General features: G+C 37.3%; 1 protein-coding gene across 2 annotated transcripts in view; it reads right to left on the bottom strand.

Annotated features, from left to right (window-relative positions):
* Window positions 1–3,539: 3,539 nt before the first annotated feature.
* The window catches only part of CNOT10 (CCR4-NOT transcription complex subunit 10), a 99,159-nt gene continuing 75,931 nt past the window's right edge, over window positions 3,540–26,767 (bottom strand). For both annotated transcript variants that reach the window (XM_063452220.1, XM_063452221.1), the window contains 5 exons: window positions 17,640–17,770; window positions 15,924–15,959; window positions 13,222–13,349; window positions 11,690–11,765; window positions 3,540–3,781 (listed from right to left, as the gene is read on the bottom strand). In XM_063452220.1, the coding sequence (XP_063308290.1) occupies window positions 3,624–3,781; window positions 11,690–11,765; window positions 13,222–13,349; window positions 15,924–15,959; window positions 17,640–17,770 (529 nt within the window). In that variant the 3' untranslated portion in view covers window positions 3,540–3,623. The remainder of the gene's footprint in view (window positions 3,782–11,689; window positions 11,766–13,221; window positions 13,350–15,923; window positions 15,960–17,639; window positions 17,771–26,767) is intronic.

Genomic DNA, 26,767 nt, shown 5'->3' with positions numbered 1-26,767 from the left:
CCCGGCGGGACCATCTCTCTCTTAGAGCTGCGGACGGACTTAAGCACCCACCTGCTGCCAGCCTCCCATCCCTGGGCATCGGCTGAACTGTCCCATGGACTGCACTCACGCGCTACCGATACACAGAGTGGCGCGGACCAAGCGGCTCACTACCCTTAGACATCAGATGAGTGGTCACTGAATTTTGCAGCAGCCTGGCTGTCACAGTAATGCTCCTGAAGAGCATAAAGCCTGATAAGCTTTTGTTATTATACTCTGTTTTCCTTTTCTTTTATGCTATTATAGATCATCTCAGCTAACATAGCGTGATGCACTCCCTGTTTTCCCTTAACTCCCCATCGACATGCATCCTATTGAGCTCTGTCCTTGTTCTACTACTGTTGGTTATATTCTTGTATTAACACTATACCTACTGAGACAGCTGAAGCAAGTATAGGGCTCTGGGGGGATGTGGGGGAAAACTCATTATTGACAAGCATTACAGCCTGATAATTTGCTAGACCACTGTTATACCTACCTTTAGAGGGGTAAAGGAGGGGAGTGTCTGACAACTCCATTAGTATTATCTGTCTAACCCGTTTGTTTTTTATATTTGCCAGCGATAGCTGAACCGGTTCATGAATAAATGCATGATGTTAATGCTTTAAACTCCTGACTTTCACACACTCATGCCCATGTAGCATGACTCACAGCGACAAGCCCACAGACTAACCTGCAGAGCATTAGCCATACCTTAATGACAACAACAGCACACACAGTGGGAATAGCACACCGTGCAATACTTTAAACGGGCCCAAAGCGACATAGTACGACAGCGAGGCACAAGCCTCATTGAATATATCACACTCGACTCACTATCATCCACTCCAGCTTGGCTATAATATGCTAGCGTTAATCGACACCTCAAAACAAAGAAAAAACTTGAGGAATTAACAATCTGGATCGTCTGAAATGTAATTAACTAAATGTTTTGCTGTATTAACCCTACGATGTAACTCATACCTGCATTTCCCTATCTTCGTTCTGTATCCCTCACGTATGCCTTACTAAAATAAATAATAAAAAAAAAAAAAAAAAAAAAAAAAAAAGCATTCTTAACTCTTAGAATTGGAAAGACTCCTAACTTGATAGTTTGGAAAACATTAGAAAGACTGACTTTATTCCTGCTATGGCCACTTCAGATGTTTTTAGACACAACTAACACTCATAATCAATCTTTTGAGTTAGAATTTATTTTTCAAAATGCAACAACCTGTCCACTAGTGTGGAATAATGTTCTGTAATTTCCTTGAACAGAACGGATTGTACAGACTTTCACACTAGTTATTCAGATTATATTCTTGTTACATTAAACCCTTCAGTCCATGCCACAGCCTGTGATGGAACTCTGTCTCACCTTCTTTGATTATACAAGTCTTTACCAAACTAATATTTTACCTTGACTGGTCTGCATCCGCTCTACACAAAACATCTAGAAACTGGTTCCCATATCTGGCCTCTCTATATCCATGTTTAAAGCCCAGGTTAAAATGTTGTCTTCAGCATATAAAAGAGTACTCTTTGAAGGATGTGACCCATCCTTAAAAATCTGTCTTGTCAAGTACTCCAATGTTAAGCTGGCAATCTAAGCACCACAATCACTGCAGTTCACAAGGCAATACCACATACTTTATTTGCAAATTGTGATTTTAATAAGAGTTCTCAAATGGAAATACATTTTCCTTGAAATTTAGCCTCTGTAGGTGGCTCCCGAGTGCTGTAATTTCAGAACATAAAACTAATCCGGTTCCGAATCTGTATACGACCATTACCACATTAAATCAGATAGAAGCCATCATAACTAAACAGAACGGACGCCTGTTGACCATTAACATACAAAAAGTTTCAGTAATCAGGGCGAAGCACAGATGGCACGAAACAAATGGCTGTGTGACTGTTAATATTGGAAAGCAGCCCACCCACTTTAAGGGCATCAGTGTGTCTATCATAGTTTGAGAGATTACAAGAAAACATCTCAGGTCTCTCCTGGTTATCCCCTTAATCTCTTTAAAACCCATGATTTCCAGGACTGCATGGAAAGCACCAGGGAGATCCAGGTAATAATATGTGGGGCCTCCCGTCTGTCAGCAGGGGCAAATTTAGTGACCCTATCAAGGGCACCATAATGCTCACATTTAAAAATGGATTAGAATCCTGCGCCAGGGAGGCTCCCAGTGCTGCTTTTCACAACCGCTTTGTGAACAGCAGTGTGAGGTCCAATCAGAGGCTTCTCATACAAAAGCCTGTGATTAAACAGTGTTGCAGGCTCAGAGCGCGCGCACGCACACACACACACACACACACACACACACACACAATCTAAGCCTGGGTAGGCAGGTTTTTTTCTATTTGAGCAACTGTGGGAGGCATGAGAGCGCACAGTGGATTGTTAGAGTGTCTGCAAGGGGAAGAACAATCTCCACTCCCGGTCAGCAAGGGAGAAGATCACACGTGTAGCCAGCGCCCCGACCACAGACGTAAAATATCCATAGAATTGGATAGTTCCAGGCTTCCTAAGTCACATGTGCCAGGGGGTTAACTATCCACCTAGCAAAAAAGTGCAGGTTACTCAGAATATGCAGTGTTTTAAATTCCCTTTCAACAAGATGACTATGTAACATTGACTGCACCTTGAAGTAACTAGGCCAACTAAACTGGAAATTGTGAAGCAGGACATGGGAATTATGCATTTTAAGCAAAACTAGTGAAGAGTTTGTAGATAATGGTTCAATTTAGTTTCTAGTCTCTCAAAATGATAAATTCCCATAATGCACCATAAGTCTGGTTTAGTGAATAAGTCCTACTGTGAGTTGTACTCCAGTGGTGTTTTGTGATGCAGTCATACACACCAACCAGCCTAAGGTGGAGAGCAAGAGACACCAAAGGATGAACAAAGGATAAACAAGGGGTGTCCCTATAATAAATGAATAAGTGAATAACTGCACAAATATTTATGTTAATAAATTCAATATTTAAAACAAACCTGTTTACTTTTCTTTTTGACAGAGCCCAAAGAATGTTATAAACAGTATTGTATACACCAAAATAAAAATGACAGGAAGTACACAAATGAACATGAAAATATTTATTTTCACAATATTCGTGTTCCCTTAGTTTGACCTTAACTCAGGCCACACACTTTTATATAAAAACAATCATTTCTCTTATTCATTACAGCATTTACAAAAGCATGGATAAAATCCAATCATATCTGCTGATGATGATGTATTAATGGTGTAAAAATATTTGCAAAAAAATAAAAAAAGGGAGCACAAAGACTCCCAAAACCTTTTTTTTGTGCAAAAAACACAAAAACAAAAACAAAAAAAACACTCCTGCACAGTGCTTTTTTACGTTTACGGATTAAATCATCTGGTTTAAGAAAATGTGGTGAGATCTGGAAAAAATAGGTGGCTCAGTGACAAGGTTTTAAATCTCTTCACTTCCGGGAACCAAAGTCCCCCCCAAAAAGATGGATAAAAATAAAATAATACTACATGTGACAAGAAAGTCTAGTATGCCATTTATTAATGTACGGATAGATTTTAAGCCTTCTCATCTGTCAGTCCCAGGATAACCATACATCATTTTCTTTGAACAGTGGTGAAACCTGGCATCTGAATTGGCTGCATGGGCTGATGGATGGGTTGAAATAATGGCTTCTTTCGAAGATCCGACATCATTTTGATGGATGGCAGAAGCTGATTCCTTTTGATGATCTGCAAGGCTAGCTGGGTGTTCCCTACAATAGAAAAAGTCAAAAGAATTCTCCTTTAAAACAATTAAGAAAAACCTAGCTTACTTAAATGGTAGAACAAACACTGGAGTGTCCCTGATAGCCATAGTTTTTAATGCTATCTATATACAACACGTTAAAATATTTATGTTTATTTTGAAATGAAAAAGTTTACAGTGTGTTAATTCTCCTACAGGCCATCCTTTTTTCCCAACACAATTGCTACCCATTAACTAGCATGCAAACCAATGTATGATCCTCAGGGCCCTTTTAATTGAAATGTAAAAGGCATGGTTATATTTAAGCAAACTATTGTAGTAGACCTTTTTGATTCCCTCAGTGCAAACAATACAAAGCTAGTTTCACATTCTGTATAAACAGAATGGAGAACTTAGAAGGATGACCCAAGGATGGAGTTCACACCTTTCAAATACAATACTTGAAAGATATAAAAAAAAAAATATTGAATTAAAACTTTTCTTGTTTGGCAGAGATTCTTTTAAGACGTTTCTTGTTTGGCAGAGATGCAGTTTTTGCAGAGACCTAAAAAGGGACTGTGTGCAGCAATCAGTGCAATGCATATGCCATAAACTCCTAACAGTTTATGGTATATACATGTCTGCAGCAGTTGCAAATACTTTCATTTGTGAAGCCACACCTCTTCTGGAGCTTGTTGAGCAGCTTATTTAACCATTTTTCATGAATAAAGATACTTGTGGCCATACATGCAGTCACATAAGAGCTATAAGAAGGCTCATTTGAAGCATGTTGAGAGGGTGGGGGAACACTGAGGGGGTCGGAATCTTGGCGTCCCACAGTCGCAGGGGTTGTGGCTACGGCCGGGCCCCCTGCAGTGAGGAGCCGGTCACAGCTGCAACCCATGTGATCATGTTAGGTACGTCACTGTCCCTTTTCCTTCCTTGGGATCAAAAAATAAAGAGAGAAAAATGGAAGATCCTTAAGGGGCACCATAATCACTAGAGTTCAGTATATTTGTTATGATGCAAATATGCCATAGGCATGGTCCAGTACTCTACCACTGCCGTACAGGTTGTACAGAACGGATATGTTGAGCGTTTTGGAAAAGAACAAAAATTTAATGTTTAGGTGATGAACCCCACCACCCATACAAAAAAGTGCAGCGCTTTTAGTAGATGTCTTACTTACCCCTCAATGTATATGGGGTATGGACATGTAAGAAAAAACAAAATATACATATATATACACACATACATATATATATATACACCTACACATACATATATATATACATACACATACATATACGCTCCAAAAGTGAGTGTTAGAAAACTCACATTTATAAGAGCATTTTTATCGATATAGGCTCTAAACACTGAAGACCTCAGGGCCTTTTTGAAGTGGCACCTCCAACCTTTTTCTGTGTTATCTTAAATTCTGAGTGCACCTCCAACTCGTGAGTACATAGAAGTAGAAACAAAGACAACAATCTGGGTGCAGACTGTATCATCAGGTAAGTATGTACATTACACGACAGAATTATCACTCACCTTATTAGGAGCTGGTTTAATAACTGGCTCCCAAATATTAGCTTAGTGTCAAATTCCAGGGTTTATTTATAAAATAAAGATAATACAATCAATAAATTAAACAGATTAAAAGCAGCTTCAGTCCTTCCTTCATACAAATGTCCAAGACCCGTTTCGCCGACAGGGCTTTTTCAATTGGTGTAGATGAAACTTCCCGGCCCTTTCAAACTACCTATGGGTGTTCTGTTCTTCATTTCCCATAATTCATCTTTGTGAGTATAATACATATGATATCAAATTAGAAAGGACTCCTAAATGTAAAAAGGCTCTAATAAATGAGTTTTTAGAGTATATATATATATCGCACTATTTGTATAGATTTTGTTCTCACATGTCCATACCCCATATACATTGAGGGGTAAGTAAGAAATCTACTAAAAGCGCTGCACTTTTTTGTTTAGGTGGCGGGGTTCATCACCTAAACATTATGTTTTTGTTCTTTTCCAATTTCTGATTTAGTAAATGTTGGGATACCACTATGTGTTACACAGCTGCTTAAATTGTATTTTTGCTTTCACTAAGCGCCCTTTAAAGACACACTTTGTTTATTGTATATGTTGGGGAGTTTATCCATTGAAAATGGCAGATGGAAATGGTAAAGTTATGCACACGGCTAGGCGCACTCACGTAGTTTGAGAAACCAACCACTCATGGGGTTTGAGAGAAGAAAAACAAAAATAGCATCCAGAGACACTTTGCCCCATAGCCAGTACAAGACCTAAAGTAGTTACAGTGCTTAGAATGACCTTTAATTTTACAGGGAACTTTTGCATTGCTGTGTGATGTTATAGTCTAGAAAGAGTCTTACTTTTAGAACTAAACAGGTCAACATTTTGTGCTTTTGGTTTACTGGAATGCAGTTAGTTGCTTGGACTTACAGTATCTCACAAAAGTGAGATAACGGTTTAGACATGTATGGCTGTGTGTGGAGTTATTTTGAGGGGGCAGCAAATTTACACTGTTATACAGGCTGTACACTTACTAGTTTAGTAAGTAGCAGTGTCATTTCTTCAGAATTGTAACATGAAAATATATAAAAATATTTACACAAATGTGAGGGGTGTAACTCACTTTTGGGAGATACTGTATACGAGGTGCTGAGCCAAGTTACAGATTGCACTCCTATAATACAGCGTGATGTAGCACAGACATTATATATACACTCCACTGTCCAATGATGCCTGGGCGAATCAGGAGGATTCAAGAGGCTTCCTCAACAGGGTCACGCTGGTTCACAGGATTGTTTGTTTTATTACCTGTTCTAGCACCGGAGTGTACCATAGTAAAAACCATAATTTGATGAACTGATCACCATGGGAAATATGCATCATCGTATTTAGAGTGTTATGCATTGCTGCGAATGTTTCATCCTGCTAACATGTATGTATTTTACTCCTATTGTTGATCATATTATCTACTACATAAGCAAGTAATATGTGGCCACTATCTACTAAATTAATGTATAAAGAATTTGTTTTTAAAATGTATATTTTGGGGCTGTGCTTTTAAATGTACAATATTTTTCCATTTAGAAGACTTTTTTCCTAAAATGTTTTAGTCATTGCAGAGGTTAAAAACAAAAACATAACACTAGCTCGGTTGGCTGTCAGATCCCCTGAACAAGTCGAAATGTGGCTGGCGCTCTTTCACAAATCTAATTATTAAGTCAAATACTTACGGTACTTACTCAGCGCAATTTGGGCACAAAACTTGGCTACTTGCTGACAGAACAGTCAGCTGACCTGCTGACATACTTGAAGCAGAGGAGGCGCTTCTCCATGAATTTGATCTTGCAAACCGCATGCTTCCTCGCATCACTCTGGAACACGCCAAGAACTCATGGCTCCGGACCACAGATAGACGCCGCAGGGAGAGGCCTTGCCCAGCTATCCACTATAGGGTACTGCAGGCAGAGGGCATCGTTGCCACCAACAGCAGGATGGCGCTCCAGTGAACCAGTGCCCAGACACCGCCAGACCTGTGGGGGTGACCTACTTGAGTGTGAGGGGGCTGAGGAACGGTGGGGGATCCTGATCAGCCAAACTGGACTGCAGTGCCATAGATGTTTAAATATGTATTTTTTTTTTAATTTTGGGTTAAAAAAATGAAATAAAAAATAGGGGTCATCTTATACACGGAAAAATACTGTACTTTGCTAATAAAAGTAAAGCACAGGCCCTGAAACGGCAAGTTCCATAAACTACTGCAAGAATCGGATTATAAAATAGCCCTTCCTCAGATTCCTGTAGTGCATCATTTAAATAGATAGCACTCAAAGTTATAGTTAATAATATTACATTTTAAAAAAGTAGTTATAGGTAATAATTGCATTCTTAGGATATTAAGTATTGGTAAAAGGGTTTACTACCATTATGCCATGTAAACAAAATGTTAAATACAGCAAGTTATCCACACGTAATGTCCCGTGAGGGTTACACTTATTTTACAGCCTTTTATTTCTTTTTACAGCTTTGAGTCACACAGAGTCAGGAATAGAAATGCATCAGTTTTTATATTAACACAGAACTGAAAGCCATGAACAAGCCATAGAGTTCCTAAAAGGCAATTCTATTCAATGTAAACTGAATACACTTAGAGAACCTGCAATAGACAGGGTAAGTAAGCCGTGCTAACTACAGTCTAGTTTTAAAACTACAGCTTCCACGATGCTTTGTCATTCTAAACGCGTGCAAAGCACCATGGGAGTTGTATTTCTACAACATCTGGGGGATCTACATTTTTCACACCACTGCTTTACCTTCTATTTCATTATAAACATACACATACATATACACACACGACAAACATTTAAATCCTATGCAATTAGCCAGGCCTTTACAATTACTTGCCACTGCAAGCTTGGAGGGTGCGTGGCACACTCACCAGAGGTAAATGTCTACCTTATCTCAATGAAGTGGTATTTGTGCCATGTCTCCCCACCCCCTAATGTTTTAACAAGTTGCAAACATTGAAGTTCTGCAAAACAGCAAAGTATTTATTGTAAGGTTTGAAGGGACACTCTACTTCTAAAATATAAAATAAATACAAATCACTGTTTAGTAGATATACCCCCCATGAACAGATGCATGAATGTAATTATGCATTTTCCATTGAGGTATATTTAAAACAGCTTGTTGCATTTGCAAGCCCTCCACTTCCTGTAGCTGTCCAATCACAGACTTCCAAATGCAGCTCAATGAGCAGTCTTCCCAAGGCAGATCCTGTGAGCAATTGAGGCCTCTTGAGTTAAGCTCCATGGAGCTAACCATTTGGGCAGTGTAGGGTCCATGGAGCTAACCATTTGGGCAGTGTAGGGTCCCTTTACGGACTCTTGGCTGTTCCCAGGGACTGTGACCCTCCCTCAATCTTTCTACCAAGAATCAACCAGTACGATTGAGTTTGTGTGTATGTGCATATGCATGTTCGTGCACTGCATTCCACAGTATCTGGAATGGCAGGAAACAAACCTGACAGATAAGAGATCAGACAGTCTATCACTTTTACCAAGATGAATATCTGCTTATACACTACATATTGAGTGGTGCATTATTACTGGCTAAACATCATAAGATATTTAGTGCAGAAACAACTGGTTTGCCAAAGTTAGCAGTATCCAGTCTACAGATTCACAATGTCTGTCACTAGACCGTGGATAGCCAACAGGACTAGTGCATGGACATTTTAATGGCTACCTGGAAGCACTTTTTTTTCCACATAGCAAATAGCCAATATATGGTATAGTAATGTCCTTAGTAAAAAGCTAGATTGGACAACTAAATCGCAGGAATATAACCGTAGGAAAAAATGTACCATAACTGTGGGATTCTCACATACATGGGTTCATTTAAAATAGATTTTCATCAGTGCTAATCTGTACAATTGAACAATAAAATTCAGTAAAAAAACAAAACAAGGGTGCAAATAAAATGTCCAAATGCCTGTTTCATGCCAGTATAAAACCTGATCTCACAGCTATGCCATTTGTCACGGGGGGAAAGTTCACAATGGAGCATTTGTGAAATTAATTTTGCTGAATGTAAAAACTACTGAGTAAATGTACCTTGCAGAGGAAGCCAAATGAATAGTGTGGCACCAAGGGAAGCCCAGGGGAAGCATGCCATGCAGCAACCTGGATATTCACTTTAATGATATTCAATTCATAAAAAATTTATGCGATATGGATTCCTTATGCTGTAAACCCTCGCGTACTCCTTTCACACAGACATGACTAATGTATAAAGCAGACTGGATTAAGTACGTTTGGTTGGAGTAATGGACTAGAATTATTATTTTAAGAATTAATCTTTTCACTGACACAGTGTGGTGTAGGCCCCTCTGGAAGAGAAACTAGAAAGGAAGGCAAACATTAGAAGTTAAGTACTATACCATTTTATCAATGAGGATTAAACATGTACGCAGGGTGGATAAATCTGTATTAAGCTGCTGACAGTCACATTTATTCAGAGTTTTAAAGGAAATTAAACACAAAAATAGAAGTGTGTCTCATTACCCTTACACGTGTAGTGCTTTTTACTTTAATTTGCAATCCTCTTAAAATTCATTACATACATCCTGTCAGAAGCATATTTCACATTACTATGGATCTTAAAAATATGTATTAGATGTGTTTACTAGGTAACAATCCAATATGTTTGGTTCTAAGCAGACACTAAATTGGTTACACTCATACCTACCAGATAAGACGCTATTTAACCTTATCGCCAGCCATGTCATCTACACAAAGTCACATTAGTCCCCCAATGAACAATTCTTAGCCCCTTCTATTTAATATATATATATGACCTTCCTGTGGAGTGCAAAACCAACTGTGCGCATGTGTACTGAGGACATAATCTATTCAATAAAATGTGAATGTTTCTTTCGGTTTGTAGCAGTATTGCTAAATCACAGGTTCCTCATCAACATATTGTTCCTGTCAAAATTTGTAATAGTTTGCTTCATTTATTGTGAAATCCCCCTCTACATTTTTGTGCGTGGTGCAAAATACATTGGAAGCATATATATGTTAAAAATAATAATTTGAGTGTGTGTTAAAAGATTATCCAAAAACCACAAAATAAAGCAGTATAAATCACTAAAAAGGGACAGTCAAGGCACCATAATCACTTCATCTCACTGGACATTTTACGTTAGTTTCTGCAGGCAGAGCTCTTTTATCCTACTGTTCCCTTATGTCAAACATACTTTGTTAGAATTAAAGGTTAGTCTTATCTACCTGTTGTGCAATTCTTCTGAATATGTTTGCGCTACATAAATAGTTGTAATGGAGTCCCCAGGTATCCCACTGTTCAGTGACAAACCATTTTCATTCAGTTTGACACTGAATGAGGATTCCCTTCACCCCCTGGAGGGTATAGCTAATGCAGTAACACTCCACATAAGCCATACCAACGTCTACTAATAAAAGGCGGCAGTGTGAGGCTCAGAGATTGAATGCTGACACTGTGTTTCAAACGCAGATGTAGCAGAGAGATGCAGGACTGCAGTTGGCTTGGAAACCCAACCCAGTATCACATCACTCTAGATAGAATGTTTTAACAATGAGATGGTACCAGAGGACTTCAGGAACCATAGTCACTTCAAGGAGAGGAAAAGGATATGGTGCCTAGGGCACACCTTTAATAAATAATGACCAACAAAATAAAAAACAGACACTCAATGATAAACTGTAATACCAGCCACCTAGACATCTAGCACACAGCTCATGTTATCTTATTTCAGAACATAAAGACATGAGATATAAACACTAAAAGTTATTAAAAACAAAAGAATGCGAATAGCAATAATTCTTTTTAAAAAAAAAATTAAAAACAACAGTTCCTCCAACTACTTTCTTCAGCAGGGGGTTACTTCTATGCCATTTGTGAAGATGACAATCCCCATTTCAAAAGCACACCTTAGTTGATAAGGTGCTTGCTTGTAGGTTATTTTACTTTCAATTGCTTTATTTTCTGCATTGCAACACAAATAGGTTCATGAGTTTGTTCAAATACATATAATTTTAGTGTTGGAAACTTTGGTCTTGGACTTCACTTTTCTGAACATTAGTGGAATCTGTCAAGTCACACACAGCAAATCCCAAGTTTGACAAGCTGTGCACAGCAGACTTAGGCCGAATCCTCTAAGTGTACCTTAATGTGCCATCAATATAGCTACACTTAGATTTCACATAGGTATATAGATTTATAGAATATATAAATGAAATTTATGCAATACTATTTGTAGACCCCATTTTAACACTAATTTTAAGCCAGGTTTTAGATAAGCTTTTCCGTAGCTGACAACATACATGCAGTAAGAATATGGCAGTTCTAAAAATAATTACCATTTTGAAGTTCTAGGTACACAGCAAGCAGGATTGCCTCTGGAGGGATTTCTTTAGGATGGATCATCGATGCAGCCTTAGGAATGTAAAAGAAGACATCAAGAAGCACATTGTAATATCCGAATGCATTATTACAACATCTGAAAGTACTCCCCAGACATGTCTCCCCAATCGCAGGCTTGTAAGTTGATCCCCCACTGAAGAGCATCTTGAATTTTTACTTGAGTTGCTTTCAGCCCTAATTGCAACGATCACTCCCCATGGATTCAGATATCGTCTGTAAATTATATCCCCACTTTGCTACTTAGTCCTCCTTGGCTGTATTAAGATGTTGCTTTGCTTTAAAAGATAATGAGTCTGCAGAGGACAACGGCCTAGATATTTTATGAATGCTTGCAGGCTTAGTGCTATGCAGAATTTGTTTTTTTACTCCGATACGTTCATTTTAGTCCTGCTGTTATATCCAGGTTACAAACTATAAAGTATGTAAATTGTATCTGACATCCTATTAAAACATTCTGTCGTTCACAACATTATCTGCAATAATGAATCATTAAAAGGAAAACTCTACTTCTGTTTCCTCTCATTTTAGCTTTTAGGTATGTTTTAACACTCTGTGCTTTACATTGTTTATTACTCTAAGCAAACCTTTTAATTTTCATGTCTACATAATCACAATCTAGGATTCAAAACTGCTAATAATTAAAGGAACACTCCAAGCACCATAGCCACTACAGGGCGCCATTTTAGAACAGTTTGACTTCAAACCTGTAGTCCGCTAGGTGCCACTTCCTGCATTCACTACTGTTCAGTGAGAACCTGAAGCTCTCTTTACCAAGTTAAGCCTGACGGTGCAGGGCTTAGCTCAGTAGAGCTAGCAGAAGATCCTGCTCCCGGCTCTCAGTGCACTGTAGTGGAGGCAGGGAGTGGCAACAGGCAGAACCCTGGTAAAACATAATAACTAGTATGTATTTAGCGCCTTTCTCCCTGTGAGACTCAAAGCAATTTTCAGCGCATGCTTTCGGAATGAACCAAATCGGCAGCTGAATAATAGATATTCTTACCCAATTGACGGTACTCATTTTATTAACCTCGGCAGGATGACCTTGCCGGGGTTTGAATCGGTGACTTTGCTTTTATTTATTTATTTATTTTTTAAATCAAGGAATTTACCAACTGAGCTACTTCATCATACAGTTCATTACGGCTTGACGCCTTACAACAGATGGAGCCAGCGCACTCCTGGAACCATAACCACAACAGTAGGCTAAAGTGGTTATTGTGCTTGGAGTGTACCTTTAACATGCCATAATCTCAACCTCTACCCCTTTGTGTTGCTCAACAAACAGAATAATAAAAATAAACTACGTCTTTTCAATGTAGACAAATTGCTGACACTTTAAGGAGCAAAACAGAGGGTAGTGGAATACTGCAGCTATAGGAGACACAGTTTAACTACAGGCACATATCTTCAGAATTGGAATCAGCAAATCCATGCACTAAATATTGAAATCATCATGGGAATATTTTACCTGATGAAGGCACTTTCGAGCTTTGTCATATTCGCTACGCAAGCAGTAGGCGCTTCCAAGGTTGAACAGCATCATTGTTCGTGCAGACGTAACTGAACTTGGGTAGCACTGAGGTATCGGCTTTCCCACTAAAATAGAAAACGATTGACCTTGTACTGAATAACATAACAATAAAATGTATCCAAGTTTCATGGTGGCACAGAATTTTTGTACACATTTTTAAATATAACATGTTAACGGATTATAAATTGCCTTTTCATAATAATAGTTACAGTACAAAACAAATCGGCTGAGATGGGGTTTGTAAGGCGACCGTTTGCACAATAGTAGACCATCCCGTAAAACAGTATCATAAACCATCAAGCTCTCACCTAAAAAAATAAATAAATAAAAGGGACACTGGAAAACAGCAAAAATACAACATTTCTTGAAGGAAGGATAATCTGATAAAGAATTTAAAAACGCAGAGCCTTGGTGGGGGGGGGGGGGAGTTGGCCTTTTTTTTTATTATTATTTTTTAATATGAGTTTGTTTTATTATTAATATATTTTTTTATTGTAAAATTTTATTTTATATATTTTTTTTTTCGTCTCCCCTCCCTGCTTGATACATGGCAGGGAGTGGGGCTCTCACTCCCTGGTGGTCCAGTGGCATTGACAGTTCAGTGGAGGGGGGCTGGCAGGAAGCACTTACCTCTCCTGCAGCTTCTGTCAGCTCCCTCCTCCTCCGCGCCAGTCTGGTCAGCTCACACTGTATGTCTCGCGAGAGCCGCACTATGACCCCCGCGGCTCTCGCGAGACTTCCACTGGGAGCTGACAGAGGTGCTGACCGGACCGGAGGAGGAGGGAGCGGACAGGAGAGGTAAGTAAACGCTCTCTGCAGCCCCCGGTCTGTATTATGGCAATGTAAATTGCCATAATACAGACATTGACTCGAGTATAAGCCAAGTTGGGGTTTTTCAGCACAAAAAATGTGCTGAAAAACTCTGCTTATACTCGAGTATATACGGTATGTAACAAACAATCCTGAATGTGTTTTAAAGGATGCTGACATAGGACTGTAAGGACCAGTTTTAGATGTCAAGGATACACCATGGAACAAACAGTTGGAGATGGATCTAAGAAATTACAAGATCTGAGATCAAATTGATATAAGAAAAGTGCTTTGTTTCCCTTGAGAAACCCAACTGCAGAAACTGAATAATCTGAATCTTCATATCATGCACCAGTAAATGACTCATGTAATAGGTTATCAACATTTTCCGGATTAATGCCTCTGGAAGTTAGAAGGAAGCATTCAGACGTAGGTCAGTTCAAACCTCTCCAGTTGATCATCTATGAACTGGTAATCCAAAATATTTAGCCTGGGAGGATGACTCCAATAGTGAGCCATGAACAGTAACAGAAGGTCTGTGAATCAGGATATTCTCAGCCAACAGGCTAAAACGGCTGATACCTTAACCTTTTCCACTCTAATCCTATAAATTGTATATCCTATATATCACCAAATATTCAGGATCAAAGCCACTGGAGGAAAGATGTAATCCAGGCTGAAACTACAGGGAAATTAAAAGGTGTCCAGGAAGTCTGTTTTCCGGACAGAAAAAGGACGTGAGGAACCAATACTTCCAGTTCTGTCTCAAAGCTATTCCCAAGGTTGACCATAAACTAAGGTTTTTTTGAATGAAAACTAGATAGAGACGAATCAGCATGCTTGCGCGAACTCCTACTGAGCATCTGCCAAGACATTCTCTCAACCCCTGATGTAGGAGGTCTGGAAGCTTGACAAACGAGCTGCTGCTCATAGAATAATCCTCTCCTACAGGTTGCGGAGAGAGCTGGTGCTGCATTGGTGATTTTGGTAAGCCATGGTAGTTGTGTTATTAATAATACAAGCTTGTTCAACAGATGAAGCTGAAATGCTCTGCAGAGCCATCCAGAGTGCATTTTCAAAAGCTCTATTGCTGTATAGAAATGAAGAACCAATCTTAATAGACTAGATCTTGGCTATTTTTTTTTTTGCCTGACAGAATCCAATCCAAGTTAAGCCTGTTCATCTAAGACATCTACCAATTTATCAGTCATCCATGTCTTTTGTAAGACTACAATTACAGCCTATATGTGTTGCTGAAGTTTGTTTGCTGAACTGGTTTCGACTTCCCAATCATCTATATACAAAAGTAAGAACTGCAAATCGGAAATGACAGATGACCTGCAGATATCAGGTATTTTCTGAGAACTGTTGTAATGAGAGTGTGAATAATGTGAATATAGGGGTCTTGGATCAAGAGACAACAAAATCACCTGGTTGAAAAATTATCTACATCAGAAATGATATATATTTGGGATAAATTTGTTCACACTCTTGTGTTAGAGAATAGGTCTGAATCAACCATCTGTATCCCTGAATATGTTCCTGAAAAAAAAAAATAAATAAAAAAAAACACAACAACAATCTGCTAAACTCTTTCTACAACCGTCTTTTGCTTTGTCTTTTCAAACATTTACCTCCTCTATGTTGTGAGCAACTTGTTTCTTGTTGACACTTAAAATAGTGTGTGTCTTTCTTGTTTGCAGTTATATCCAAAACGCGGTGTGTAATGTTGGTGCTATATTGTCATATTAATAACTACATGTTCAAGAGATAGTTTACCAAGAGATTATTTACATTCTCACAAAAATATTTAAATAAATAACACTTACCAATTTCCATGGGCTCGTTATCCCCCTTGTCAGATCCTAAAAACATATTTAATGGAGGGTGGAAAAAAAAAAAAGTGAATTTGGTTTAAAGTACTGGGCAAACTGTATTTTATCATTTGTGGGTTAATGGATGCCTCAGAGGAAGTTATGTTACTGCAATACTTTTTACAGCACTTTGTGTACACTTGTGTATTTTTGGTATAGTGTCTGACTCTGAATTTACAAATAATCTGGAATACGGCAGGAAAATTTACTTCCGGCAAAAATAACTGCAGAAACAGTTCCTTTTCAAGTAGTATTTCTGTAAATAAGGTTAACAAAGTCACAAATCAAAAGCATTCTTGGTTAAAGACTTTGATAATATTTACACGTTTGTTTTTTGTTGTTAAATTTTGTTACATTCTTGAGAACTTAATAGACAAGACTAGATCACTACATGTGTTGTAAAAACAGGACTCGGTCAGCACTATGATGTGGCTGCAATACTGGTGATTTAGATATTGTATGTAACATGACAATTATTTTTAGATAAATTGCAAATATACCATGAGAGCTTGCAAAGAAAAGCAATAAAACATTTTTTTAAACTTTACAAAAATTATATATATACACACACAATAAAAAAAATACTAATGATACACACATGTAAAATATTGATACAAATGTAAACACATATAAGGATTATGTATGCACTGAACAAATCATATTTCACAAAATGGCTAAAGCAATATAAATCTTCCCAAAGGTTATAATGAGAAATAGAAAATCTGAAGACCATTATTCTTATTTGCCAAACACTAGGTGGCACACTGTTTTAGAAATTACGCTCAGCATCGAGATACCTGCTCAACCTTAACATGACAACCAATAAAGACATTCTACAGTGACCAAAGTGGAGGGGCATATTAGAGCTGCCTATTATGACAATATTTTATTTATGTCAAAGTATATTTAAGTGAAATGTTGGCTTGCCAGTTAGATTTGTACTGTGTTCTTGTGATGCAAGTGGGAAAAGGCAGAGACAATTTGAAAAGTCTGTTAGAAAACTTTACAATTATTAGAAAGATAGACAAACAGATTGGCAAACATGTAAAAACTGACAATTTGGACTGCTCAGCTCATGTTTTATCGAGATGGAACAACATCTCGATAAAATAAAAATAAATAAATACATTTATAAAAAAAAAAAAAAAAAAAAAAAAGCAGTTAGTTTACCAATCTAATTTATTTAACATCCATGGTAAACAGAATGTTTCCTTCACTAATAAAAACTGATAATTACTCTGCGAGGCATAGAATTGAAAGGTTCTGGAATAGATGGATGCATATAGTAATCGCTAGTCTTTGCAGCAGAGAGGCTTACGAATATTCTCATCTAACCCAAAGCTAAATGTCATCTTAAACATTTTTAGGTTAATGTATTAGATAGATAAATACATTATTTTAACAATGATGTAATGGAATTAATAAATCCTATATTAAAATGGATCATTTTTTATCAAGTCAAACTGGATTTCATGGGAGATAAACAGTTTCATTTTAAGCATCTGACTGATAAAGTTATCGGTTTAGTATTATGATGCTGCATGCATACACCTTGCAAATAAATTATTCAGTACGGAGTCTGGTAAAGCTGTGCGACTACACATGTGAATCACTACTTCTACGAGGTAGGCAGATAAAAGCATGGTTTTAGTCAAGTGTGGTTTCATTAACCTTGTTCCTGTTCATTGGAGGAGATCCCAAGGGACACATCTGTGACATTCTCAGGGTTCAAATGAGTGATTGCATCAGCTATCCTGTCCAGAGAAATCAGAGCTTCGGCAGCATACAGATGACCCAGAAATCTACAATGCACAATTATAAAAAAAGAAATAATAATAAAGCCACATAAGTGAATCGGTTGTCTATATCCCCAAACATCATGTGCAATAAATGTTAAGTTGCAGTAGGACTGCCAAACAATATGGACAATATATTTTCGGCTACAGTGAACACCTCAGAGTTGCATTGTAACAATGTTGTGACCTTTAACCTGTCCAGTCACAGAGGTCAAATAGCTCCCATTTCCACTGCATACTTAACATTCCAGTCCTTGATAGGACACACCGACTTCCCTAGATCGGGGTAGAGATTTTGCAGAACCACTGTGTGGTCACTTTTATTGTCAATACACAATATAAAGTTAATGCATGACTTTTTGATGTATAGATATATCAATCAAGATTGGTGTGATTACATATTTCACCCGATTGGTTATGCACTAACAAACTACCTTCTCATATCAATATAAAACATTTTTAAAATCACTCTAAATTTAAAAAAGGTATACAATGGGAAGAGGATGGAGAGGGACAGTAAGGGCAACTGTGCACATTTTGGTACATATATACCAGCACAGCCAATAGGTAATGTAAATCGATTTCTATTAAAAACATTTAAATATTAAGAGTTGCTTGCTCCACTGATTTGTAAATTATCTGTATATCTATATTAAAAAATATAATTAAAATGTCCCAATTCTGTCACTCTCACTAAAAAATGAACGAGCGGAACTAACCTGGGTGCTACCTAGTGTTAAAATATACAACAGGTCAATGAAGGAGCACTCACAGGATTTCCTATGAAAAAAAAGTCTGTATGCACAGGATCAACAAATTAAATAAAAAAAATAAAAAAACCTCTACATAAACTATGCCTTCAGTTCAGCTACTCTGGCCTTAAATTTTAAATTCAACTTGAATACTCACTTTAGTAAATTAGTTCATAATCCTGTATATTTTTATATCTTTATATCTTATTTTATATCTTTGTCTAAACAAAAAAAGAAAAAAGCAAACCCTAAATGTGAACATGCTGCTACCCCACTTCTGACAAACAAGCTCACATCAGAAAGACTATGCAGGAGGTCTTCGCTTACTTGAAAGCATTTTTGGAATGTCTGATCTAGGTTTCTCCTCCCCCTACTCATCATGACCAAATTCGAGCCTGAAAAAAGCACAGAGGCCCGGTTTGGCTTCTAAGGCTTCGGAAAAACATGGGCATTCTTACTATGGCTGAGAATATTTCTCAAATTTTCAGAGTGAACTATGTATTCAATAGAGACATAAAAACAACACATTTATGGACCAGATGGCTTATGGAACGTAGGCATCGACCATTATGTTTTCTGTTTAGAAGAAGAAGAATTTTATTTATTTAAATAATATTATTTATAAAATATTTTACCAGGAAAGATACATTGAGATTTCTCTTGTTTTCAAGTATGTCCTGGGTCCAAAAAACATTGCAAAAAATATGGGAAATATATAACAGTATGGGTACAACATATAGAACTCTTTGCATTTCAAAAGTGCATTTAAAGTTCTCTTTTGATAAAATGTTTGCTAAACAAGCTAAAGGTTTACATTTGATATGTGATCTATGGCAGTCATTTAACAATTGCCATCATTTAGCACCCTTTAAGTCTGAGTATCATGCGAACAACCACAAACAAAAGGTTGGCTGAGCATCATAGGACCTATAGTCCCCCACACATCTAGGGTGCCAAGCACAGCCATCACTGATAAACTAGTTACTTAGAATGTAAACTAGTACAGCTTTTATCAAGTACAAAAAAGCAAGGTTTATATTATCTTTTGTTACAGGAACTACAAAATCAATCTGTTACAAAGCTGTCAGTGTGAGACATAAAACTGAAGTGAGGAAATGACCAATTCTGGTTCAGTGCCTCACACCAAGGGGTCACTCCTTACCAGGACACATGACCCCCTTGATCTCAACTCTTTCCCCATTAAACTTCACAGTTATGCCCTGAAATATCCTTTCATACAAACTGCCATGATCATGGATTAAAAGGGTCATTAAAATGAACAAAAAAATAAAAATTACTTGGAATGAAAAATTCTCTAAAATAATAAAATAAAATACAAAAAAAAAATTTTTTTCCTTCAAATTAAAACACAGGGATGGTCCCACATGTAACACTACAGTGAAGTAAGGGGGCAATGCAAATCACAGTAGTAAACTGTAACTGTCCCTTGACATATGAAATCGAAAGAGGAACTTGAGCGCTCTCCTGTAAATCCATCATTCTGGATGAGTTGGGCAATGCATGCTGGGTTAGTTAGTGCTGGTGACTAAATGACCCTGATAATCTTGACACATAGTATTGTACCCACTGCACAAACACCAAGGTTGAATTTCCACTCACCGGCAGCTAAATGTGACAGTGTGAATTTTAAGCCCTGTATCATTTATACATACATACATACATACATAAATAAATACAATACATACGTGTACTGTCTCTTTGACATTAAAGTAGTAATAATGAATGCACATGCAATGTATACAACAGAATTGTGCTCATCCAAACCTGGGTCTGTGAAGTGCTACCAGGACAGGAAAAAGGAAATCCTAAATGGTTTTCATGTGGCTGACTAAGGGATGCATCGAGATAACAACCCCTAATTGTTAAGAGATAAAAGACATACATACCTTATGGTGCAGACGTGACAATGTATTTTTACTTTGTGCTCACTAATCCAGAACATCACATGCTTGAGCAGATGCAGTAAAAACTGTGTTGAGCATAATGCGAGTTCAGTTTAAAATATTTCTATTTTTTAAATACCCAAATGGCAAAGACACTGGTAAATATACAAACAGTTTAATAGTGCAATATTAGTATTATTGGTATTTATATACTTTTACCACAGCGTTTACAAAAAGGGGGAAATTTTACAACAAATGAGACCATACAAAATGTTACAGAAAATATAGGTTGAGGAGGACCCTGCTCAAAGAAGCAGTTTACAGTCTCCTATAATGTAAATTTAACCAATTATTTTGGAATTTATCAATGTGCATTTATTTTACATCCTTTGAACTGAAACCAATGGGCTCCTCTTTGCCTATAACACAGGCCCTCTAAGAAAGCCAATGGTTATGGAATTAATGTGTACCTTTTCCAATTATCCCCAGATTGTTTCCACACTTGTGCAGTTGCCTCTCTAGGGCATGTCCTAGTGTACTACTTATCTTTCTATACTGCTCCTTAATTTTTCAACATGCTATCAAATAATCATGTAAAAGGGTGTTGAATCCAAGCTCTCGTCTCAAAACATTCACAAATAGAAAAATCCTAGACACATTATGTCCATACTTCGATGCAAAGTTAAGAGAAAACAGATCTATTAATGCAGCTAAGACACTCTACTAGAGTGGGTGATCTAGAACAACATCAAAGCAACCAGGAGGACTTTCTTAACTCAGCAAATGCAATGCAACAACCATTTGATAAAATGGACGACCCGAAAAACAGAAGTAGGTGCAATTTATTGGTATACCGGAAACCATCAAGCAAGCTGCTCTAATCCCAACACTGGCTGCCTACTTACTTATGATATTAACAAACCCCTGCACATAGAATGAGCACACTGAACAGGGCCAGAAACACTGATACAATAATTGTGACAGACCCAGACCAGTGATCATCAGATTACTCCACTTCCAAGACCATTTAGTAAATTCTGCGTGCTTACAGAAAACCCTGCTTAGATCTACCACAACTGAAAACATTTTTTTTAAAGTTAGGTTTTCCAAGACTATTCTCCTACTGTTACTAGCGAATGCAAAGAATTCACATTCATTTGTAAAAAAAAAAAAAAACAAATAATGAAGTTCATGCATGTCTTTGACTAACTTATAAGGATCGTACCTAGCTACTTGACTCAAGCTGCTGAAGACTAGCTCCAAAAACTGGATTTTACCTGAAACACTGGCACTGCTGGGTATGAATCCGGATATTTGTAATTGATGATGTGCATACATGTTCTAATTTCTGTTATAAATCTTGGCCGAAGCCAAATTGAAATCCTGCAGCCCTGCAGGGACACCTTGTAATAGTCCTCTTACTTGAGAAAATTGTTGCACCGGATTACGGTTCTGCTTTAGGTTTGTTTTATTACCGTATATACTCGAGTATAAGTCGACCCGAATATAAGTTGAGACCCCTAATTTTACCCCAAAAAACTGGGAAAAATTATTGACTCGAGTATAAGACTAGGGTGGGAAATGCAGCAGCTACTGGTAAATTTCTAAATACAATTATATCCCTAAAAAATTACATTAATTGAATATTTATTTGCAGTGTGTGTGTGTATGAATGAATGAATGCGGTGTGTGTGTATATGTTAAGATGCATTCCAAGGTCCGGTTTATTATTAATATACCAATATATAAAGTATTCTGTACAGAAATATGCTTTCCCATACTCAAATGCATGTAGATGATTATATGTGGGTGTGCATTTCTATATAACACACTCACTGAGGGGAAACAAAGTATTTGATCCCCTGCTGATTTTGAACGTTTGCCCACTGACCAAGAAATAATCAGTCAATAATGTTAATGGTAGATGTATTTTAACAGTGAGAGACAGAATAACAAAAGAAAAAAATCCCAGAAAAGGGCATGTAAAATTTTTTTCAAAAAGTTCTAAATTGATTTGCATGTCAATGAGTGAAATAATTATTTGACTCCTTTGACTTGGTACTTGGTGGCAAAACCCTTGCTGGCAATCACAGAGGTCAGACGTTTCTTGTAATTGGCTACCAAGTTTGCACAGGAGGGATTTTGTCCCACTCCTCTGTGCAGATCCTCTCCAAGTCATTAAGGTTTATTGGTGGCCTTAATGCTGAAATAGACCTACAAGGTCTAATTTAACATCGGAACACTGGATATGTTCTATTAATTCTGTATGCATTACTTCTTATTTTCTCATTTGTTGCATTCTTCATTCTGAATGCATTGCCATGTATGTATTTGTACAATAGTGGCTTTATTATGGATGGTTGTCTAAGGTGGTTAATAGATTTATGTAATTATATATATACACTTCAATATGTTTGTTATCAATTGATTTATTCGTTATTAATTTTATATGTATGTGCATATTTAGTATTTAATTATTATTAGTATACCCATATTTATATGTTTATTATTAATTGTTTTATTAATTCCATATTTATTTGGCATTTATTTATGGGTTACTATATTATATATACTTTATATACTGCTTATATTTTATTTATATTTTATTTATGTACCAATTTCTGTTATTTATTTATTCTCCGTTCTTTTAACATGTATGGCGACATATTGTTGTATATGTACTATATCTCTAATATTTAGATCTCCACAGTACGTGTTAATACACGCTTTAGTTTCGAGCGTTTGGAACTTGGATCTTTTGCGCGCATGTTTGCATATTTGTGTTTTTTGTTTAAGGTTGACCTGAATATAGTGAAACTACCCATAAGTGTTTATGACCTATCAAGGTACAGCAAGGATTTTTTTTAATCGTTTCTATATATCCACTACCATTAGAGCGCTACACCTGATATCCCTTCCTTTTGCGCGCATGTGCTCGGCAACGGATGGACGTCATGGGAAGTGCGTCTTTGCAGTCCAGGATGAAACGCACGCCGCCGGTGATCGGCATTAAGAAGAATCACGATGGGTATAAGAAGTTCTTCTCCACACGACCTTCTACATATCCCTGAAGTCCCTCACACATATCGGACTCAAATTGTTTTTAGTTTCTATTTTATTTTTATCATCTTGTATTGCCTGAACTTGCTCTGCTGCTTCAAAATTGGAATTGTGCTGTATTTCCACACTGCCTTCCAATTCCACTGATAAAGATGTTCTGAGCATGTCTCTCTATGTTTGTAAGTGTAACCAATAAATCTCTTTTGTATATTTCCTACATACTTCACCATGTATGGTTTTCTTTATCCATTTCTTTGAAGACATATACCGATCTGAATTCCATATCTGGATCTACTATCAAGTTTTATACTTCATATACCCCAAGGGGGTGAGAGGCCTGATTTTCACCTTTGTTTGTGAGTTTATTATCAACATCACAATTTCACTTACATTATATCACACTGTTATGCTATGATTTGTATATTTTTATCTTTCTAGATTCTACAATATTCTTATATAGAATATTTCTACTCTGGTTATATTTCCAGGTTTTGTGTGTGTGTGTATATATATATATATATATATATATATATATATATATATATATATATATTTATAGTATGCTTATTGAATGTGGTTTCCACTTTGTTGTTTCTTGTTTCACTATTTTGGGTGATTAGTGAGGTTCACCTGGGACCCTTTCAATTTAGCAGATTTATTATCTGTGGTTAGTTTGTATACTACTCTGTTCTCACTTATTGGTGACTATGGTCCCAGCTGCCTTGAGATCATTAACAAGATCCTCCCTTGTAGTTCTGGGCTGATTCCTCACCGTTCTCATGATCATTGAAACTCCACAAGGTGAGATCTTGCATGGAATACCAGATCCAGGGAGACTAACAGTTATTTGGTGTTTCTTCAGTTTGTGAATAATCGCTCAAACTGTTGCCACCTTCTCACCAAACTGCTTGGCGATGGTCTTGTAGCCCATTCCAGCCTTGTGTAGGTCTACAATTTTGTCCCCGACATCCGGGGACAGCTCTTTGGTCTTGGCCATGGTGGAGAGGTGGGAATCTGATTGATTGCTTCTGTGGACAGGTGTTTTTTATATAGGTATCGAGCTGAGATTAGGAGCACTCCCTTTAAGAGAGTGCTCCTAATAGAAACATAGAAACATAGAATGTGACGGCAGATAAGAACCATTCGGCCCATCTAGTCTGCCCAGTTTTCTAAATACTTTCATTAATCCCTGGCATTATCTTATAGTTAGGATAGCCTTATGCCTATCCCACGCATGCTTAAACTCCTTAACTTTGTTAACCTCTACCACTTCAGCTGGAAGGCTATTCCATGCATCCACTACCCTCTCAATAAAGTAATACTTCCTGATATTTTTAAACCTTTGTCCTTCTAATTTTAGACTATGTCCTCTTGTTGTGGTAGTTTTTCTTCTTTTAAATATAGTCTCCTCCTTTACTGTGTTGATTCCCTTTATGTATTTAAATGTTTCTATCATATCCCCCCGTCTCGTCTTTCCTCCAAGCTATACATGTTTAGATCCTTTAACCTTTCCTGGTAAGTTTTATCCTGCAATCCATGAACCAGTTTAGTAGCCCTTCTTTGAACTCTCTCTAAAGTATCAATATCCTTCTGAAGATATGGTCTCCAGTACTGTGTACAGTACTCCAAGTGAGGTCTCACCAGTGTTCTGTACAATGGCATGAGCACTTCCCTCTTTCTACTGCTAATACCTCTCCCTATACAACCAAGCATTCTGCTAGCATTTCCTGCTGCTCTATTACATTGTCTGCCTACCTTTAAGTCCTCAGAAATAATCACCCCTAAATCCCTTTCCTCAGATGTTGAAGTTAGGACTCTATAAAATATTCTGTACTCTGCCCTTGGGTTTTTACGTCCAAGATGCATTATCTTGCACTTATCCACATTAAATGTCAGTTGCCACAACTCTGACCATTTTTCTAGTTTACCTAAATCATTTGCCATTTGGCTTATCCCTCCTGGAACATCAACCCTGTTACATATCTTAGTATCATCCGCAAAAAGACACACCTTACCATCAAGACCTTCTGCAATATCACTAATAAAAATATTAAAGAGAATGGGTCCAAGTACAGATCCCTGAGGTACCCCACTGGTGACAAGCCCAAGCTTCGAATATACTCCATTGACTACAACCCTCTGTTGCCTGTCACTCAGCCACTGCCTTACCCATTCAACAATATTGGAATCCAAACTCAAAGATTGCAGTTTATTGATAAGCCTTCTATGTGCAACAGTGTCAAAAGCCTTACTGAAATCTAGGTAAGCAATGTCTACTGCACCACCCTGATCTATAATTTTAGTTACCCAATCAAAAAAATCAATAAGATTAGTTTGGCATGATCTCCCTGAAGTAAACCCATGTTGTCTCTGATCTTGAAATCCATGTGTTTTTAGATGTTCAACAATCTTATCCTTTAACATGGTTTCCATCACTTTCCCCACTACTGAAGTAAGGCTTACTGGCCTATAGTTGCCCGACTCCTCCCTATTACTTTTCTTGTGAATGGGCACAACATTCGCCAACTTCCAATCTTTTGGGACTACTCCTGTTAACAATGATTGGTTAAATAAATCTGTTAATGGTTTTGCTAGTACACCACTAATACACCACGCTCTTTTAATAGCTTTGGGTGTATTCCATCAGGTCCCATTGACTTATTTGTCTTTACTTGTGACAGTTGAAATAGAACCTCTTCCTCTGTAAACTCACGTGTAATAAATGACTCATTTATCCTTTTTTTTTTAACAGAGGTCCCTTTCCTTCATTTTCAGCTGTAAATACCGAACAAAAATATTCATTGAGGCAGTCAGCTAGACCTTTATCCTCATCTACATACCTTCCTTCTTTTGTTTTTAATCTAACTAATCCTTGTTTTACTTTTCTTTTCTCATTTATGTATCTAAAAAAAGTTTTGTCCCCCTTTTTTACTGACTGTGCTATTTTCTCTTCTGTGTGTGATTTGGAAGCTCCTATGACTTGCTTAGCCTCTTTCTGCCTAATCTTATAGGTCATTCTGTCTTCCTCACTCTGGGTGTTTTTATAATTACTAAATGCTAACTTTTTGTTTTTTACTATTTTGGCCACATCTGCGGAGTACCACAGTGGTTTCTTGAATTTTTTGCTTTTACTGACAAGCCTAATGCAATTTTCTGTTGCCTTCAGTAGTGCAGCTTTTAAATAATCCCATTTATTTTGGACTCCATTTAAATTGCTCCAGTCTGATAATGACTCCTTTACACATATTCTAATTTTAGAAAAGTCTGTTTTTCTAAAGTCTAAAACT

The sequence above is a fragment of the Pelobates fuscus genome, chromosome 4 (genome assembly GCF_036172605.1).
Source record: "Pelobates fuscus isolate aPelFus1 chromosome 4, aPelFus1.pri, whole genome shotgun sequence".
In the NCBI taxonomy this organism is placed as follows: domain Eukaryota; kingdom Metazoa; phylum Chordata; class Amphibia; order Anura; family Pelobatidae; genus Pelobates; species Pelobates fuscus.
Note: the sequence above shows the minus strand (reverse complement) of the source record. Positions and strands in the feature narration are given on the sequence as shown.